Source organism: Euwallacea similis, chromosome 22, assembly GCF_039881205.1.
Source record: "Euwallacea similis isolate ESF13 chromosome 22, ESF131.1, whole genome shotgun sequence".
NCBI lineage: Eukaryota > Metazoa > Arthropoda > Insecta > Coleoptera > Curculionidae > Euwallacea > Euwallacea similis.
The window spans coordinates 948,319-969,601 of NC_089630.1; the positions used below are offsets into that span (position 1 = coordinate 948,319).

General features: G+C 34.0%; 1 protein-coding gene and 1 pseudogene across 1 annotated transcript; both read left to right on the top strand.

Annotated features, from left to right (window-relative positions):
• Nucleotides 1-451: 451 nt before the first annotated feature.
• LOC136416308 (probable cytochrome P450 4ac3) lies at nucleotides 452-5,787 on the top strand (annotated as a pseudogene).
• Nucleotides 5,788-14,200: 8,413 nt separating this feature from the next.
• LOC136416275 (cytochrome P450 4C1-like) lies at nucleotides 14,201-17,246 on the top strand. The gene is made up of 8 exons (XM_066401377.1): nucleotides 14,201-14,398; nucleotides 15,084-15,284; nucleotides 15,347-15,526; nucleotides 15,958-16,030; nucleotides 16,088-16,251; nucleotides 16,302-16,417; nucleotides 16,473-16,884; nucleotides 16,939-17,246. Exons 1-8 carry the CDS (start codon nucleotides 14,218-14,220, stop codon nucleotides 17,112-17,114), a joined length of 1,503 nt encoding a protein of 500 aa, XP_066257474.1. The 5' UTR covers nucleotides 14,201-14,217; the 3' UTR covers nucleotides 17,115-17,246.
• Nucleotides 17,247-21,283: the final 4,037 nt, after the last annotated feature.

A 21,283-nucleotide genomic window follows, 5' to 3' on the forward strand; every position in this document is an offset into this window, starting at 1 on the left:
CATATTTTGATTCATCTCAACCATCTTCAATGGAGCTCATAAATCAATGGCTACTTACCTCATGACGCACATATTTTTTGCATTTCTAAAATTCGGCTGTGGAATGATGCCTTTGTGGTCAAAATAATAATACATTTTTTAATATTTACTCTTAATAGATGAGTAATTAATTATCAGCTCATCTGGAATGATTAATTGCCAATAACCAGGTAAAACAATAAAAGGTAAAAGTCAACGTTCATTTGTACAATTGTTGATTGCCTGTTACTAAATATAGGGTGGTTTGCAGCCATGCAATTAACAAACATAACTGTCGGTATTGGTTAGATTCTAATTCAAGAATTTTTTGAGAGGCACATACCCAGCACGCCGAAAAATTAAATGTGTGGGCAGAAATTTATGGAGATCGGATCGTTGGTCCATTTTTTTACGTGGCAATTTAACAGGAGAAATGTATTTAAAATTGATGGAAAACACCATTAATTCAGCAATAACAACTATTATCGAAGATGATAATCGATATAACGCAAAAAATTTACCTTTCCAACAAGACGGTGCTCCGCCACACTACGCCATGGCGGTAAGACAATTTTCCAGAAAGATGCATTGGTAGGAGAGATCCTATTGAGTGGCCCGCTCACTCTCCCGATATAACTTTACTGGACTTTTTTTGTCCGGTTATTTAAAGTCAAAATTTTATTCCACATTGTCAAACTTCTTAGAAGTCTTACGTCAGTGGATTATACACGAATGCCATCAAATAACATCTGAAGTACTTCAGAATATCCAACACTTTGGACAGGAAATGGAAAATTTCAAAGGTGGTTCAATTATTGTATGGAGGTTGGTGGTGGCCAGTTTCAACATTTACCGAACTAAAAATGGTAAGATATTTAATTTTTGATGACATACTTTCTCGAAAATTACTAATCCAAATAACTAAAAATTGATGTCGTTGAAAAGAGAATTTAGAGCGTTTTAAAACAAGATGCTACTCGACACCCCTTTCTATTTAAAATTTTCAAAGTCACTGACACCCCTGTCAGACGATAACATTTATTTTCATGATAATATGAATGAATTGTGTCCCCCTTAAGTATAAATTTGACAGGTCCGAGCGTTATTCAATTTTCTCCAGCAAACGCTCACAAAATCAAGTGGAAAGTTTTTGATGGCCCGTCCTTTATAGAGAATAAAGCATACATAATATACAAACGTAGGAAGAAAAATGAAATTAATAATCGAGTGGAAATGGAGAAATCACCCTATTTTTACTATAATTTATTAGGTATTTAGAATTTTAAACTGGAACACCTTAAGCATGGGTACTTCTTACGAGAAAATCATTGGTATTCCTGACCATTTTTGAAAATAATTGAAAAAGAGTGATAGATCCGGAAAACGCCTAAGAGATATACCTTCGAATTCCCATTTTTTTCGAACTCAGTGACAGCCACACGAAACTGACAGTGATGAGGAATTTCTTAGGAAAATGGGCTGAAAATGAGTACGACATCGCTGCTCGCTGAATTTACAAAAATATCAGGAAAATTCATTGGAAGGAGTTTCTTGGCAGAACTTGCAGAGAGGTTTATTTAATTTTTTTGTGGTTGAAAATTTTAAACATTCCAGGGGAATTTTATGGCGCACTTTTAATTTTTTATTGTTATTTGAAAGCTTTTTTCTAGATTTATCTGATTCCTGAAATTTCCAGGATTTGTTTCAAATCCTTTTTTTGGAGTTTCTTGGTGGTTGTAAGCAATGTGACATTCATATACTTTTGCGAGCTTCTCGGAGACTCGCCGGAATCTTTTGTATTATAATTATGCTAAACATTTTACGGACATTTTTCAGAACCTTTGTCGCATCACCATTGATTTTAGAGACTTATTCATTAATTTCTTCAAATTCCTGAAAATATGATTAATGACTTCTTAAGGATTTCTACAGATTTTTTATGATATTCAGAAACTTAAATGGACGATGAAAAAGCACTTCAATAACTAGACTTTGCTGCTCAATTGGTTAAGAATAACTACGACAATTTTCACATGTATTTTTATTAATCGAATAGGTAATTATTATGCATATTACTATTGTCACAACCATTAGAGTTACCTATAGATGCAATTTATCATTTCTGATTTTCAGGAAAGAAAATATTAGATTATTAACGGTTGTTAACGGGAAATTGTAAATAATGCAAATGATTGCGAGGTTGTGACAAAGAATCTATATCTCGGATTTGCTTATAAAAGGCCCTTTATGATATAGCTCTGAGGACATAAAGGGATCCACTGTGACACTGGTAGTAAGAAGTAGATGAATTTGCAATCTACATAGAGTATTGACTTACGGACATAAATTTCCATTAATAGGCGATGAGATATTTTGCAAGGATTTTGATTTTCACCTCAAAAATTAAATTCTTAAAATGAACATGACTTCGAATGTAAAATGTTTTACGCGATAAGTATGTAATGAGACTTTATTCCACTAGCTCGCAAACGTTACTTGCTCGTAAACTGAACTAAATAGTAAATTTTACGTTACATGCATATTGTACAAAAGAAATTGCTCAATAATGTATGTTGCGATTATAATATGGACACGTATAGCTTCATATCTCACTAGCTAATTGGGAGGAAAATTAGGTTCTGCGGTATCAAAATTTAATTTTAATGACGTCTTGTAGACCGAAAATTACATCAAATGTATATTAAGTAGAAAATAAGTTTACCTTTAATCGATTAGTTAGCTCAACTGGAGGGATTAATTATCCGTAACTTAATAAAACTGCTAAAAGTAATTTAAGTACAACAATCGCTTCAGTCGATACTCAAATAGCTTAAGAATGGTATTATTTGTGGTGAAATGTGTTTTAACATTACTATTCAGTGTAGTGATGTATTATGTTTGGTTGATTGTCACCAAGCCTCGGGTGGTCTGGTTTGCGATGTCGCAAAAAGGGTGGTGGATGCCTTTGTTGCCCTTCCTGGGTAACTCCTATTTAGCCATATTCACTGGAGTAAAATGTGAGCAAAAGAAGAAAATATCAGACTATTTTAAATCACTCTGTAGGCAAGAGGGATTTTAAATGAAGACAACTGGCAAATTCCAGGAAAAGTTCTCGCAAACTCCCGAACTCATTGATACATTTTTAAAACTAGAACTTTTGACTTGATTTTCATACAATTTCTCCTTAATAAAACTGCACAGAAACATTTCGGACACATCAATGATAAGATAGTTTCAAGTGCAAATGACATGTATCGCGCGTAGTTGTTCGTGTTTTTTCCTTTTCTCCATTATTTAATTATAATTTGAGACAAAGTCGTGTACGCAACGTTACATAACTAGATTTATTTCCTTGACGATCGGTTCCATTAATGCATGATTGAAACACTTTGTATTAAATATTTTTAACGTTCAAATTTTTGAGTAATTAGGAGTCTCGTGTGTCTCTCAAAAACAATCCTCTTCCATTCAGTTGGGCGCATTCGGCAAACCGCTTGGATTTGCTGAATGCGCCCAATGTAATTGAATGAGAATTGCTTGCCGAGCCGCCACAAGACACCTAATTACTTAAGTAATTAATCACCTGAAACCACCCCTTGTGTGCAACCGTTATAATAAAATACTGCAGTGTTACCTTTCCCTGCTGCCCCTTATTTTATGAATCCTAAATTTGTTTTTTCATACAATCCATACTTCTCTTAACAGTAAACATGCTCTCCACTCTTCTATTTGCAGAGAGGTATATAGGAATGCCCATAAATTTTTGGTATGGCAGTAAATACCACTACATAAGCAAAAGTGCTGATGATGCTAGAATAGTGCTCAACCATTCAAAGTGTCTGAATAAAGCTGAGCTTTATACTGATATTCAGTATGTCTTTAGGAATTCCATTCTGTTAATTCCTGGTGGGTATGCGTATAGAATTATTATTGGAATGTTTTAGCCATAATGAAAATCACTTCTGTAGGAGAGATATGGAAGGGCAAACGTAGGTACTTGAGGAGCGCCTTCAATACCAACATGATAAATACCTTTATGCCGATTTTCAATCAGCAGAGCTGTGCTCTAATTGATTTGATCAACAAGAAGAAACCTGAGGAGTTTTTAATAAGTATTTTAATAAGTTTTTTAATACTTACACTTTCACAACTTTTTTCTGTAAGTAAAATCACCGAGGAGGAAAACTTTAAATTGAAAATTTGAGTAGTGAAGAAGCTGTAATAATATAACCAGAAAATTTATGTAATGAAAAAACATTCTGCGCTTTTCCTGTACAAATGAGTTATGTAACTCGTCCCGAGTACTTCAATTATTATTTTATGAAATAACCACCTCCCCATCAGCAATTTCACTTAAATATCGGTTTAATAAGGGTTGGCTCAACTCATCCTCGATGCGGTCCACCCCTTCATGTGAACAAATAGGTCGACTTTATTAAGCGAAATCTGATAGCTACTTCCCAGCTCTATGAAATTATCTAGTTTTGATTTTAAGCTTTAATAAGTTTACTCCTTAACGGGCGGCGGCCTGTCAACGTATGTCGCAGTTTACTGCGTCATCTAAACCAGTAATTATTTTGTGCATTCCAGTGACGTCAATTGGCTGGATGGTAGAAGATATTAATGATAGTGACATAAATGAGTTTGCGCATTATGTGGATAAGTAAGTTAATTGTCATCAATCCATAAGTGTAATATAAGATATTTATCTTTTTTTTAATGGCCAAGATGAATTTATAAAGCTTTTCGCCAATCCCGCAGTTCCGGGTTGGTTGTGGATGCGATCCCCTTTGGGGGCGAAACTAACTTTTAATATAAAGCACATGAAGAGGATTTTGAAAAATATTCTAAAGAAGAAAATGGCGCAGATGGCTAAACACAAAGGTAAATTCTTTTTCATAAAACAAAATTCAGTGGTAAACAATATTTTCCAGAGTATGTGGAAAACACCACAGAGCTACCGCTTGTGGAATTGCTCCTGAATGAGGGATATGAATGCAAAGACAGAGAATCCGATGTTTTCCAGGAATTTACCTTGTTCTCTGCGGCTGTAAGTAGTCATGTAATAATCTAATTACTTACATACTAGATTTCCCAATATTCAGGCGACAGACACAACCGGGCATACCTTGACTTTCATCTTTACTTTACTGGGTATGTTCCCAGATATCCAACAAAATGTGTACGAAGAAGTGATGACTGTAGTAGGAGATAGGGAAATTGACGATGTATTGCTATCAAAATTGATGTATACAGAGGCGGTTATTAATGAGGCGATGAGAATTTTTCCTTCGATTCCTTTAGTAGGGAGATATTGCTCGGAGGATATTGAACTAACAGATAAAATTCTGCCTAAAGGGGCGAATATCTTCGTCAGTGTCCTTCATATTCAGAGAAATCCTGAATATTGGGCCAATCCCCTTGAGTTCGATCCTTCCAGATTCTTGCCAGAGAACTCTGGAAAAATCAAGCCAGGATCTTTCTTGCCTTTCTCTATTGGACCCAGGAATTGCATTGGTGAGATATTAAGGTTGAAATTTGAATAAAAATGGATCATGCGGAGGATTTTAGGGTCAAGAATGGCGACAGTTTTGCTCAAAATAACAGTTGCTACTGTGCTGAGACACTTCAAAATTAGCTCCAAGCATAAGGATATAAAGGAGTTTAAGTTAATTTCTTGCATTTCCATGAAAACCCGCAATCACTTGGATTTGCACTTTACTCCCAGGAATGAAAACGAAGAGTGAATAGCGCCGCTTTTTTGATTTATATGTTTATATGAAATTGATAGTTTTTATAAATTTTTTATGATGTAATATATAGCTCAGGATATTCAATAAAAATATATGAATGTTTCGTAGATACGTAAATGTCCTATTTGGCAATAAACTGTTGGCTTTATCCCTTTTTTCACCTTTACCTTAGGTCTTATAATACCGCTATTTGGTGCTAACAAATTTGCTCATGTTAGATTCAGGTGAGAGGAGAATTATGCCTGCTGTTAATTTTGTAGATGTAAGTTCATGTTTCAAAATAACATTTGAGGAGCAAAATACTACAGTACAAAGTCGCACAGCAAAAGATATGAATAATTTTAACATCTTTTTTCGATTTAAAAAAAAATTCTTTAAGTAGATTTGTTAATCAAATGATTTTGAGAGTGATCCTGGCGTTTTATTAAATTTTGTGTGTATTTAAAGTTCCTTTATTCGTAATCTTTCGTAATATTCATATGCACTTTCATTAATGATCTACCTAGTTATTATCGCACGAACATTGCTAGAATTGTAATAGTGAACTGTTGAAGAACTCATCATTATAATTAAATTTACAATTCCCTTCCTCATTACTGAACAAGGAAGAAAATTAGAAATACAGTATGTCCTCTTTAATTTGAACAGCGGGGACTTTTAGCTATAATCTAAACAAAAACTCGTCAATTCGAACAGTGAGCGTGAGATGTTTCCACCAATTCCTGCTACTTGTTTACTTTACCTACAGCCAGTCCCAAAAGTCTCCGTACACCTTAGAAAATTAGGATTTTTGAGTATTATTAAAAAAATACAGAGTTTAATTACCAATTTCTTCTAATATAAAACTGTTTTAAAATGTTAGATAAACCATATGCTAAATTCAAATTTGCTTTAGTTTAATATTTATTAATTTGCAACTCTTAAAACGTAATTAGGCACCTCTCAAAAGTCTATGTACAGTCGACTTTCTGTCGACTTTCTGCTAATACATGGTTTTAAATTTGCGGAAAAACGAAATTTGTGTAAAAATTGGTAATTGTAGGGGTTGCTTCCTTTGTTATTGTATAATACAATATAGCGTTATATTTGATAATATTAGTAATAAGTGTTTAAAATGTCGCGCTAAAATGCTTTGCCAATTGCTAACTTAGTAGTGAAGCTTTAAAATTCTGGTAGATTATGTAGTGAGATTGCCAAAATTTTATATTTAAAACGCAGCACAGTTCAAACAATCTTTCAAAATTTTATTATAAACGGTCATCTTGCTGATAAACCTCGTGTTGGTGGCCCTAAAAAATTAAGTGATCGAGATTGTAGAGGAATTTTAAAAACAATCGCCTCTGACTCGCGACGTAGTGCCCCAAAATTTGCCGCAGATGTGGCAAATATTTCAGGAAAAGATGTTGGGTCGGAAACCATTAGAAGAGTTTTACGCAAAGCAGGTTTTAATGGAAGAGTGCCCCAAAAGAAACCACTGATCTCTCAAGTCAACAGAGAAAAACGACTTGCGTTCGCTAAGGAACGACAGAACTCTCGATTTTTGGGTAAAAGTTTTATGAACTGATAAGAGTAGCTTAACATTTTTGGATATGATGGGAGGGGAAAATTATGGCGAAAAAAAACGAAGAGCTAAAAACCAAAAATTTAATGGTAACCGTAAAGCACGGTGGAGAGACTGTCATGGTTTGGGGGGCGATTGCAGCTAGTGGAGTAGGCAATTTGGTGTTCATTGATGGAATAATGCATAAAGAATTCTATCTGGCTATACTACAAGAAAATTTGAAACCATCTGCAGCTATATTATGCTTAGGGGGTGATTGGATCCTTCAACACACAGCTAGGTTTGTTAAGACGTGGATCTCAGACAATGTACCTATACAGCTTCATTCGCTACCACTATCACCCGATTTCAAAGCTATCAAGCATGTTCGGGACGAATTAGAAAGAAGAATTCAAAATATCAAATTACTAACAAAAATTTCTTAAAATGCTTTACAGCGAGTATGAAATAGTATCACCCCTAAAATCACTATGAATTTGGTCAATTCTATGTCCAGACGGCTAGAAACTGTTGTGGCTCTACAAGATGGACCAACTAAGTATTAATTTCGTAAAAAAAAAAAAAGATTAGAACTAATTCAAATGAAAACATTTTCACTGTACGTACACTTTTGGGGTATGTCAATTTAGGATTTAACTGTTAAATAATTTAGACTTTAGAGTAAATTTAACTTCAACAAGCATAATATTCCTTTGTCATTATAAGACTGTTCTGAAATAAAAATTCTAGTTTAAACTTTTTTTTTCTCATAATACCCAAAAATCCTAATTTTCTAAGGTGTACGTAGACCTTTGGGACTGACTGTACATATTAACAGGGGACTCACAGAATCTTTCCTGGGTTTTCACTTTTATTGCTTCTTTCCAGCTAGTGTTCGTTAGGGAATCGATTGGAGTGCATCATATTTGGGGTTGTACGTATTGCCAAGTGTTTTTTTGTTCCAATTCGATCGTAAGTTAAAGTACATACTGATGGCGGCTAAAAAAAAACACATTACGTTATTAATTAAAGTCAAGGTTGAGATTATTAAAAGCTTAAAAGAAGGTTATACAGCGACGGCTTTAGCAGTAAAATATAAGGTCGGGAAAATGAACGATTTATGATATCAAAAAGAATAAGGAAAAGATGCTATCCTATGCCAACATATCCAGTTTTTAATCAATAAACGAAAGACATTGAAAATAAATGCATATCCTGAAGTGGATAAAGCTGTTTACACTTGGTTTCTATAAGAAAGGTCAAGAGGTAAATAGTTATTTTCTCTTTAATTTGTTCGTTTTACCGAACATGGTATGTTTGTGGGTACTCCAATATCGGGAGAAATTTTACGAGAAAAAGCAAATTTTTTTATGAACAAATTCACAACAATACGCTAAATCTTAAGGCCAGTTCTGATTGGTTTGATAAATTTAAAAGCTTATATGAGATTCGACAATTGTCCATTAGAGGAAAAAAATTATCCAGTGACGAGGCAGCCGTAGAGCCATTCGAACAATTGCTTCAAAATAAAATCCAGAAGATGCACTGTCGCTTGACCAAATCTACAATGAAGATGAAAGAGGTCTTTTCTGGAAATTACTTCTTCAAAAAACTCTAGCTCATCAATCTGAAGCTTCGGCCCCAAGTAGAAAAATGAGCAAGGAAAGTTACCTTTATCACTTGTTGGAGTGCTCCTGGGACTCATAAAATAAAATTATTAATGTTAGGCAGATCTAAAAAGCCCCGAGCCTTCAAAAGTGAACAACTACCGATGATCTACCAAGGACAAAAAAAATGTGGGTCATCAAAGAGACTTTTAAGAGTTGGTTTCATATAAACTTTGTTTCTGCAGTTCGAAAAATAATCTGGCAATTGACTTTAGATGCTAAGGCACTTCTAATTTTGTATAACCCTCCAGGACACCCAGAAAACTTACCTTCAAATGATGAGAAAATGGTTGCAATGTTTTTGTCGCCTAATGTAACGCCGTTAGTGCAACCTATGGACCAAAATGTAATTCAAGCAATCAAGTTGCATTAAAGAAAATGTCTTTTAAAATGGATTGTCGCTTCTGAAGGTGGATACTGCAGCAAAATGTTTAAAAAATAATTTAAAAGATGAATAGAATCGAATTAGCAAAGGCATGGGACAATGTTAGGCCGGAACTTATACAGAAGTCACGTAGTAAATTTTTTGGGCAACAAGCTGATGATGGTTGGGATGAAGATGACCTTCTATCACTATCAGAATGGAAGAATAAACGGGAATTAGAGAACGCCGACAAACAAGTAAAGGAAGTTACTGCATCGTCAAACCAGAGTTCTGGAGATTTTACACGACAAAAAGTTATCGATTGGGCAGCTGGTCAAAAAGAATCATGGCAAACCATAAACGATATGAATATTGTGGGGCATGTTCAAAATAAATTAAGCTCTTACGAATCGAACGAAGACGTAGACATGATACTGCACCATATATTTCATAGAGAGGCAGTCAGATGCTACAAAATGTGTACGAAATCGGCTTTGGGAAATTCTGAAATGAAACATCACGTTTTGATTCTATCTGAAATGAACAAACGAGCCTTCAGAGCAGGACAAAAAAATACTAAACGGTGTAAAATAACTAAATTTTTTACGTCACTTTAGGTTTAAATGAATTATGTATTCCAAGAAGTAATTAATCAAAATTCATACTCACCTATGTATATGCATTAAGTTCAGATTTTCATCTCAATAATTTTGTATTTTGTGCACTCTCCCCTGAAAAAATCAAGTCTTGATTGCAGCTATTTTGAAAATGTTTTTCGTTAGTCCGAACATTTCGAAAATCCGAATTAGCCTGTGCAATTATTAGTTTGGATTAAAGAGATTGTACTGTAAAATAAATGATTAAAAGACAACAAATAAAGAATCATTTCATGATAGTCTTTTAGGTCTACATTCCATCCCTTTAGACGAAAAAAATATTTTGATTCATCTCAACCATCTTCAATGGAGCTCATAAATCAATGGCTACTTACCTCATGACGCACATATTTTTTGCATTTCTAAAATTCGGCTGTGGAATGATGCCTTTGTGGCCAAAATAATAATACATTTTTTAATATTTACTCTTAATAGATGAGTGATTAATTATCAGCCCATCTGGAACAATTAATTGCAAATAACCAGATAAAATAATAAAAGGTAAAAGTCAACGTTTATTTGTATAATTGTCGATTGCCTGCTACCAAATATACGGTGGTCTGCTGGCCATGGAAGCAAAATGGACGGTGATTTCTTTGGCCGGTTAAATTAGGTAAAATTATCTGACACTAATCACTTACCTTAACTCAACCCTTCTTTGACAACGTGGTTCATGTTATAATAAGTCTCATACTTCAGCGATTTGAGAAGTTCTAGTAAGACCGCTTTAACATAGAACACACTGCGATATTGGTAGGAATTTCTGCCTCGTCTGATTCAGATAAAAATGTTTATTAACCCAATTGGGTTTCTATTTTCTGCGTGACAAAAATTTCTCACTGTCTTGAATCAGGTAATCGGCACTTTATGCTGTTGATAACACATTGCTCCGGCATTGGATTGAATTACACTCAGTCAAAGAATGACCCACTAATATTATGCAACTAGAAAAACGAACTAGCTTTAATGACATCATGCTAGTACTACTGACCTACTAATGATTTTCATTAATTAATATTTCCGAGTAATTCATAATTAATTAAGATGTTTGCTTTGGAATAATAACATTAATATAGAAATAACATAGTATAGAAAACTTGCAATTAGATCTGCACTCTACAGAGGGTCACATTTAACTTGAGACATCGCAATATCTCGAATAATAAGCGCTCTACGAAAAAAATGTCCTTTATGAAAGTTAAATTATTCCACGGAGAAAACACATTGATACTAAAATTAGTGCCCCTCTGCCCCTCCTTGTGGGGGGATGGGGGGTAAATTTGATTTCTTAAATAACATCTCCTACTTTTTATTGCAGATTCGAATTCTACGGCAAAAAACCCGTAGAATTTGTCTGGAAGATTTTTTTCGATTCACGATAAATGACGCTGTAATCAACGAAATTTAATTTTCCTTTAGCTTATAATTTACCAAAAAGTTTGGTGAAATCTGCTTTTAAAAAAATCTTATTCTCAAGCGTTGTTGGAGATAAATAAAAATAGCGTATTTTTATTTGTTTACATTTTTGATTTAAACGTATGAAAAAAGTTACTTGAAGAAATAACTAATTTTACTCAATTAGATTTATTTCGGTATCAACACTACGCCAGAATGGAGTATTTGACTGTACAAGGGAAAATTGAAATGGTTTTTGTTTATGAAGAATCTGGCAAGCGTATACAAACAACAGAGCAGACTGCACTAAGACTGATCACCAAGATTAGACACCTTGAAATTTCGCTACACAACCCATCAAACCAATTACTCTACGAACGTACACACATGACAAAAATAACTGAGAGACTACTACAGATTCAGGCCAAATGGAAAGACAAGCCTCACAACTTGACAATACTGTACCCACTTTGCTTAGCAAGACAGACGAGACAAGCACGTTTTCTTTTTCCAACTACCTTATTAGAACACTACCAGCATTGAAGGTTTTTGCTACTTGGTGTTCGCTTCTTTCCTTTTTTTATTGTAATCTATTAACAAATAAGTATCTTTGTGTAACAGGGGCCGAAAGACCAAATAGTCGATAGCCTGTTCCCTTGGGAATAAAGATGATTTATATTATATATGTTACAACCTGTATAATACACATACATATATAGCATATGGTAACTTTAACTATACGAGTATTAAAGCTACAGGTTGACATTTTTACCATGAGATAAAGTAAACTACAGCACTGTTAATCAGCTAGTCAAATTAAGGATGTTTCAGGTTTTTGAGAAATTTGATTCTGAAACTGAAAAATTAACGATATACTAAAAGAAGTGGAAAATGATCATTTGTTGATTTTACTTTCAATAACAAAAGTCCATTACATTTTCGGCCGGATCGATTCTGGCGACAGATAAATATTCTATGTCGACCTTGGATAGTTCCCTTGAGGTTCTGTATTCTTAAAAATGCAATTAGAAGAATCTTAATTTTGCAGCCTTTTCAAAAAATCGACAAAATTGGTATCAAAGTTATTCGATATCTCTTGGAACTGGAAGTGTACCGGATTGGTATTCACGTTTGTTGGTTAAAGCAATAAATATCAGCTCTAAAGTTTAGATTTTGCAAATGGCAGTACTACTACCTCTAAACTTAAAAACATTTCGATATATTTTTTTAAATACATGATAAAGCATACTTAATATACAAACGTAAGAAGAAATATTAAGTTAATAATCTAGTAGAACTACAGAAACTACTCCATTTTTAACATAATTTATTAGGTATTTAGAGTTCTAAACTGGAACACCTTGAGCATGGGTACGTCTTAGGAGAAAATTATTTGTACTCCTGTTCACTTTTGCAAATAACTGAAAAACGGTGATAGATACGGAAAAGACCCAAGAGATACACCTTCGAATTTTGATTTTTTTCGAACTCAGCGACAGCTTCGTTAAAACTAACAGTGACAAGGAATTTCTTGCAAAAAAATGGACTGAAAATAAATACGACATCAATACTCGCCGAATTTACAAAAATATCAGTTAGTTCAGGGGAATTTTATGGCGCACTTTTAAATTTATTGTTATTTGAAAGCTTTTTTCTAGATTTATCTGATTCCTGAAATTTCCAGGATTTGTTTCAAATCCTTTTTTTGGAGTTTCTTGGTGGTTGTAAGCAATGTGACATTCATATACTTTTGCGAGCTTCTCGGAGACTCGCCGGAATCTTTTGTATTATAATTATGCTAAACATTTTACGGACATTTTTCAGAACCTTTGTCGCATCACCATTGATTTTAGAGACTTATTCATTAATTTCTTCAAATTCCTGAAAATATGATTAATGACTTCTTAAGGATTTCTACAGATTTTTTATGATATTCAGAAACTTAAATGGACGATGAAAAAGCACTTCAATAACTAGACTTTGCTGCTCAATTGGTTAAGAATAACTACGACAATTTTCACATGTATTTTTATTAATCGAATAGGTAATTATTATGCATATTACTATTGTCACAACCATTAGAGTTACCTATAGATGCAATTTATCATTTCTGATTTTCAGGAAAGAAAATATTAGATTATTAACGGTTGTTAACGGGAAATTGTAAATAATGCAAATGATTGCGAGGTTGTGACAAAGAATCTATATCTCGGATTTGCTTATAAAAGGCCCTTTATGATATAGCTCTGAGGACATAAAGGGATCCACTGTGACACTGGTAGTAAGAAGTAGATGAATTTGCAATCTACATAGAGTATTGACTTACGGACATAAATTTCCATTAATAGGCGATGAGATATTTTGCAAGGATTTTGATTTTCCCCTCAAAAATTAAATTCTTAAAATGAACATGACTTCGAATGTAAAATGTTTTACGCGATAAGTATGTAATGAGACTTTATTCCACTAGCTCGCAAACGTTACTTGCTCGTAAACTGAACTAAATAGTAAATTTTACGTTACATGCATATTGTACAAAAGAAATTGCTCAATAATGTATGTTGCGATTATAATATGGACACGTATAGCTTCATATCTCACTAGCTAATTGGGAGGAAAATTAGGTTCTGCGGTATCAAAATTTAATTTTAATGACGTCTTACAGTCCGAAAATTAAAATAAATGTGTACTAATTACAAAATGAGTTCACCTTTAATCGATTAGTTAGTTTAACTGGAGGGATTAATTATCCGTAACTTAATAAAACTGCTAAAAGTAATTTAAGTACAACAATCGCTTCAGTCGATACTCAAATAGCTTAAGAATGGTATTATTTGTGGTGAAATGTGTTTTAACATTACTATTCAGTGTAGTGATGTATTATGTTTGGTTGATTGTCACCAAGCCTCGGGTGGTCTGGTTTGCGATGTCGCAAAAAGGGTGGTGGATTCCTTTGTTGCCCTTCCTGGGTAACGCCTATACAGCTATATTCACTGGATTAAAAAGTGAGCAAAAGAAGAAAATATCAGACTATTTCAAATCACTCTGTAGACAAGAGGGATTTTAAATGAAGACAACTGGCAAATTCCAGAAAAAGTTCTCGCAAACTCCCGAACTCATTGATACATTTTTAAAACTAGAACTTTTGACTTGATTGTCATACAATTTCTCCTTAATAAAACTGCACAGGAACATTTCGGACACATCAATGATAAGATATTTTCAAGTGCAAATGACATGTATCGCGCGTAGTTGTTCGTGTTTTTTCCTTTTCTCCATTATTTAATTATAATTTGAGACCAAGTCGTGTACGCAACGTTACATAACTAGATTTATTTCCTTGATGATCAGTTTCAATAACGCGTGATCGAATTGCTTTGTATTAGATATTTTTAATGGGCAACTACTTAAGTAATTAGGCGTTTCGTGTGTCTCAAAAACAATCCTTTTCCATTCAGTTGGGCGCATTCGGCAAACCGCTTGATTTGCTGAATGCGCCCAATGTAATTGAATGAGAATTGCTTGCCGAGCCGCCACAAGACACCTAATTACTTAAGTAATTAATCACCTGAAACCACCCCTTGTGTGCAACCGTTATAATAAAATACTGCAGTGATACCTTTCCCTGCTGCCCCTTATTTTATGAATCCTAAATTTGTTTTTTCATACAATCCATATTTCTCTTTACAGTAAACATGCTCTCCACTCTTCTATGGGCAGAGAGGTATGTAGGAATGCCCGTAAATTTTTGGTTTGGCAGTAAATACCACTACATGAGCAAAAGTGCTGATGATGCTAGAATAGTGCTCAACCATTCAAAGTGTCTGAATAAAGCTGAGCTTTATGGTGATATTCAATATGTCTTTAAAAATTCCATTCTGTTAATTCCAGGTGGGTATGCGTATAGAATTATTATTGGAATGTTTTAGCCATAATGAAAATCACTTCTGTAGGAGAGATATGGAAGGGCAGACGTAGGTACTTGAGGAGCGCCTTCAATACCAACATGATAAATACCTTTATGCCGACTTTCAATCAGCAGAGCTGTGCTCTAATTGATTTGATCAACAAGAAGAAACCTGAAGATGATCACTATAAGTTTTTTAATACTCACGCTTTCATGAGTTTTTTCTGTAAGTAAAATCACCGAGGAGGAAAACTTTAAATTCAAGATTTGAGCAGTGAAAAAGCTGTAATAATGTAATCAGAAATTGTATGTAAGGAAAAGGCATTCTGCGCTTTTCCTGTACAAATGAGTTATGTAGCTCGTCCCGAGTACTTCAATTATTATTTTATGAAATAACCACTTCCCCATCAGCAATTTCACTTAAATATCGGTTTAATAAGGGTTGGCTCAACTCATCCTCGATGCGGTCCACCCCTTCATGTGAACAAATAGGTCGACTTTATTATGCGAAATCTGACAGCTACTCCACAGCTTATTGAAATTATCCAGGTTTGATTTCAAGCTTTAATAAGTTTACTGCTTAACGGGCGGCGGCCTGTCAACGTATGTCGCAGTTTACTGCGTCATCTAAACCAGTAATTATTTTGTGAATTTCAGTGACGTCAATTGGCTGGATGGCAGAAGATATTAAAGATAGTGACATAAGTGAGTTTGCGTATTATGTGGATAAGTAAGTTGAATGTAATTAATTCATAAGTATGATGTAAGATGTTTATATTTTTTTTAGAAGTCAAGATGAATTTGTAAAGCTTTTAGCCAATCCCGCAGTTCCGGGTTGGTTGTGGATGCGATCCCCTTTGGGGGCGAAACTAACTTTTAATATAAAGGACATGAAGAGGATTTTGAAAAATATTCTAAAGAAGAAAATGGCGCAGATGGCTAAACACAAAGGTAAATTCTTTTTCATAAAACAAAATTCAGTGATAAACAATATTTTCCAGAGTATGTGGAAAACACCACAGAGCTACCGCTTGTGGAATTGCTCCTGAATGAGGGATATGAATGCAAAGACAGAGAATCCGATGTTTTCCAGGAATTTACCTTGTTCTCTGCGGCTGTAAGTAGTCATGTAATAATCTAATTACTTACATACTAGATTTCCCAATATTCAGGCGACAGACACAACCGGGCATACCTTGACTTTCATCTTTACTTTACTGGGTATGTTCCCAGATATCCAACAAAATGTGTACGAAGAAGTGATGACTGTAGTAGGAGATAGGGAAATTGACGATGTATTGCTATCAAAATTGATGTATACAGAGGCGGTTATTAATGAGGCGATGAGAATTTTCCCTTCGATTCCTTTAGTAGGGAGATATTGCTCAGAGGATATTGAACTAACAGATAAAATTCTGCCTAAAGGGACGAATATCAGCTGCAGTATCTTTCATATTCAGAGAAATCCTGAATATTGGGCCAATCCCCTTGAGTTCGATCCTTCCAGATTCTTGCCAGAGAACTCTGGAAAAATCAAGCCAGGATCTTTCTTGCCTTTCTCTATTGGGCCCAGGAATTGCATTGGTGAGGTATTAAGGATGAAATTTGAGTAAAAATGGATCATGTTGGGGATTTTAGGGCAAAGAATGGCGACAGTTTTGACCAAAATAACAGTTGCTACTGTGCTGAGACACTTCAAAATTAGCTCCAAGCATAAGGATATAAAGGAGTTTAAGTTAATTTCTTGCATTTCCATGAAAACCCGGAATCACTTGGATTTGCACTTTACTCCCAGGAATGAAAACGAAGAGTGAATAGCGCCGCTTTTTTGATTTATATGTTTATATGAAATTGATAGTTTTTATAAATTTTTTATGATGTAATATATAGCTCAGGATATTCAATAAAAATGTATGAAAGTTTCGTAGATACGTAAATGTCCCATTTGGCAATAAACTGTTGGCTTTATCCCTTTTTTCACCTTTACCTTAGGTCTTATAATACCGCTATTTGGTGCTCAAAAATTTGCTCATGTTAGATTCAGGTGAGGGGAGAATTATGCCTACTGTTAATTTTATAGTTATAAGTTCATATTTTAAAATAACAGTTGATGATCAAAACACTACAATACAGAGCCGCACAACAAAAAAGGTACACACATTAATAATTTTAAGATTTTTTTCGATTTTGAAAAATTTTCTTCAAGTAGATTCGTGAATTGAATGATTTTGAGTGTGGGTCTGACGTTTTATTAAATTTTGTGTGTATTTGAAGTTCCTTTATTCGCAATTTTTCGTAATATTCATATGCACTTTCATTAATGATCTACCTAGTTATTAATGCACGAGCATTGCTAGACTCATAATAGTGTGCTATTGATGAATTCATAATTATACTTAAACTTATAATTTCCTCATTACCGAACAGGAAAGAAGCCAGAAATTGAAGATAATAAAAATGATTAAAACACTGAGAGAAGAATTATTTTATGACGGTATTTTAGGCACTCATTCCATCCTTTTAGACTAAACAACATTTTTGGTCTCATCCCAACCAACGTCAATGAAACTCATACATGTAGGACTTTTCTTAGTTGAAGTCAAGGGTTGTATAATTATAGTCCGGGTAGATTTTAGTTACTGGATATATTGGCTATGCCTATGCTTATAGGGTAACACTAATGACTAAAGCGGTTTCACAAATTGTAAATCGCGTCTCAATCTGCCATGATAATAAGGAGCGTCTTCCCAACTTTTTGCGTTTTTGACCGTCGTTCGTACCATCCGACCCCCTGTCCCGATCTGGTCTCCTAATTTTCTTTGCCGTTCTTCGTTGGGTTTCCTGTTTCACAGAAGGCGACCCGTCAGCAAAAGAAAATCTTAAAAATAAGTTATCTACAGAGTGGTTTAAAACGACTAACGAATTTCACATTCATCAATGGCTACTTGCTTCATGATTCATATATTTTTTGCATTCCTGAAATTCGACATTCCAATGATGTCTTTGTGGCCAAAATAATAATACATTTTTTAATATTTACTCTTAATAGATGAGTAATTAATTATCAGCTCATCTGGAATGATTAATTGCCAATAACCAGATAAAATAATAAAAGGTAAAAGTCAACGTTCATTTGTATAATTGTCGATTGCCTGCTACCAAATATACGGTGGTCTGCTGGCCATGGAAGCAAAATGGACGGTGATTTCTTTGGCCGGTTAAATTAGGTAAAATTATCTGACACTAATCACTTACCTTAACTCAACCCTTCTTTGACAACGTGGTTCATGTTATAATAAGTCTCATACTTCAGCGATTTGAGAAGTTCTAGTAAGACCGCTTTAACATAGAACACACTGCGATATTGGTAGGAATTTCTGCCTCGTCTGATTCAGATAAAAATGTTTATTAACCCAATTGGGTTTCTATTTTCTGCGTGACAAAAATTTCTCACTGTCTTGAATCAGGTAATCGGCACTTTATGCTGTTGATAACACATTGCTCCGGCATTGGATTGAATTACACTCAGTCAAAGAATGACCCACTAATATTATGCAACTAGAAAAACGAACTAGCTTTAATGACATCATGCTAGTACTACTGACCTACTAAAGGCTTTTCCTATACTTCCAAATAATTCAAACTGCAAATTGATTAGGGTGTTCCTCTTGTAATGATAAAATTAGTAACAAAAGTACTTGTAATTAGATATGCATGATATGTATAATATACATACAAGATGGCGCAATAGTGTGACAAAGTACTATATCTTCCTTATTTTACAAAATTAAAAAAAAATTGTTTATATAAAAGTTATATGTGAACATGCGGCCTACATTTAAAAAATATTTTTTACCATATAAGGTGTTGCATAAATACGGGCCAAAATATTTATTTATTTTATTTAACGGAACACCTGGATTCCTCGTAAAATTCTTTCCACTGTAAGGTGATTCGTTTTAAATTAAATTGGAATATTGTTTGCTTATGTCGAAAAATGTTTAAGTTTGAAGAAAAACACGGTTCCTATCATGCGCCATAACTTTAAAAGCACGTTAATTATTTTAACAAAAACTGACACAACAGAAGGCAAAGGGGTGCTTAAGTGCCTCGTTGGACGCATAAGTCGGTTTCGTATATAGGATGCTTTCTACAAGCCCTGCAACTTGGGAATATTAAAATTCATTTTTCTTGGAATTTTAAATGGGGCACCCTGTATTTACGTATCCTTTATTGTTGAGATTTTAATCCTCTTTAACTTTTGTTAAGGTATCATTATACTCATTTCCTTTAGTTTTGGCATAATACTCTTTTTTAATACTTTTGCAAAAATACGTGCTACGTCTATTGTTAGTTTAATTTTCTATTTTGCCATGAAAGCCATTGACAAATTTGATTTTTTTTTGTTTTCAGTCACTACTAAGTGAACATTTAATTCGTTAAAACGTCAAATTTACTATTTATTGGTTTAGCTATCACTTGTAATAAGGTTGTAATGAATTTAAATATGAACTTTTCACAATCCGACATGGTTGACATGATTTTCGTGTTGGGTGCTAGTGATAAAAATGCACTATTGGCTAAAAGATTGTATCAAGAACGATATCCCGAGAGAAGACAACCTGAGAAAAGAGCATTTGATAAACTTATGGAACGTTTTGAGAGAACTGGAAGCGTGTCATATAACAAAATTAATAGGCAAAAATGATCAAGAATCGAAGAAAATGAACTAACTGTTCTCTTAGCAGTGACTGAAAACCTGCATATTAGTCCAAGGAAGCTATCGCAGCAGGTCGATGTTGATCGAAGAACCGTTCAGCACATCCTGAAAATCAATAAAATGCATCCCCACCATTTGCAATTACTTCAAGAATTACATGAGGATGATTACCAAAGAAGACTAGAGTTTGGTCTGTGGGCTCAAAACAAAATTCGGGTACAAAGAAATTTTGCTCATTTGGTGTTGTTTGGAGATGAGGCTACTTTTCACTGAAACGGCAATGTTAACAGGCATAACTTTCATTATTATGCAACTGAAAATCCACGTTTTTGTAGATATAATACCCAAAACCGGTGGTCCTTAAATGTTTAGAGAGGATTTATCGGTGATAACGTAATTAGTCCATACTTTTTTGAGCAATGAGTAACATGAGAAGTGTTTTGGACTCTTTATAGAATCATCTGCTTGGCCTCTTTTCTCAAAGAGCAATTGAATTTTCACAAGAAATGTGGTTTATTCATGATGGGGCCCCGGTCCACCATACAAGGTCGATCATCAATTTTTTAACTGCAACATATCACAAACGTTGGATTGGAAGAGGAAGACCTATTGCGTGGCCGCTTAGATCGCCAGATTTGACGAAAATAGATTTTTCCATATGGGAATTTGTTAAAGAACAAGTTTACCAAATACCCCCGACTACAAGAGAAGACATGAAAATTCGAATAAGAAATTGTTTTCGCAGTATAACTGTTAAAATATGTCGAAATTTAAATGATGCTTTTGAGAGACGTCTTGAACTTTGTATTCGAGAAAATGGCAAACACTTTGAACATTTAATTAGGTAAATCTCTACACAGTATATTAATAAATTTAAATTAAATTATAATATATAATAAATATATAATAAAATATATTAAATTATAATATAATAATATAATAGATGTATCACGTTTTTTGCAAACGTATTAAAGAAATGAGTATTCTGCCAAAACTAAAGGAAGCGAGTATAATGATACTTTAACAAAAGTTGAAGAGGATTAAAATATCATCAATAAAGGATACGTGAATACAGAGTGTCCCATTTAAAAATTCCAAGAAAAATGAATTTGAATATTCTCAAGTTGCAGGGCCTCTAGAAAGCATCCTGTATAAGAAACCGACTTTTGCGTCCAACGAGGCACTTAAGCACCCCTTTGCCTTCTGTTGTGTCAGTTTGTGTTAAAATAACTAACGTGCTTTCAAAGTTATAGCACATGTTAT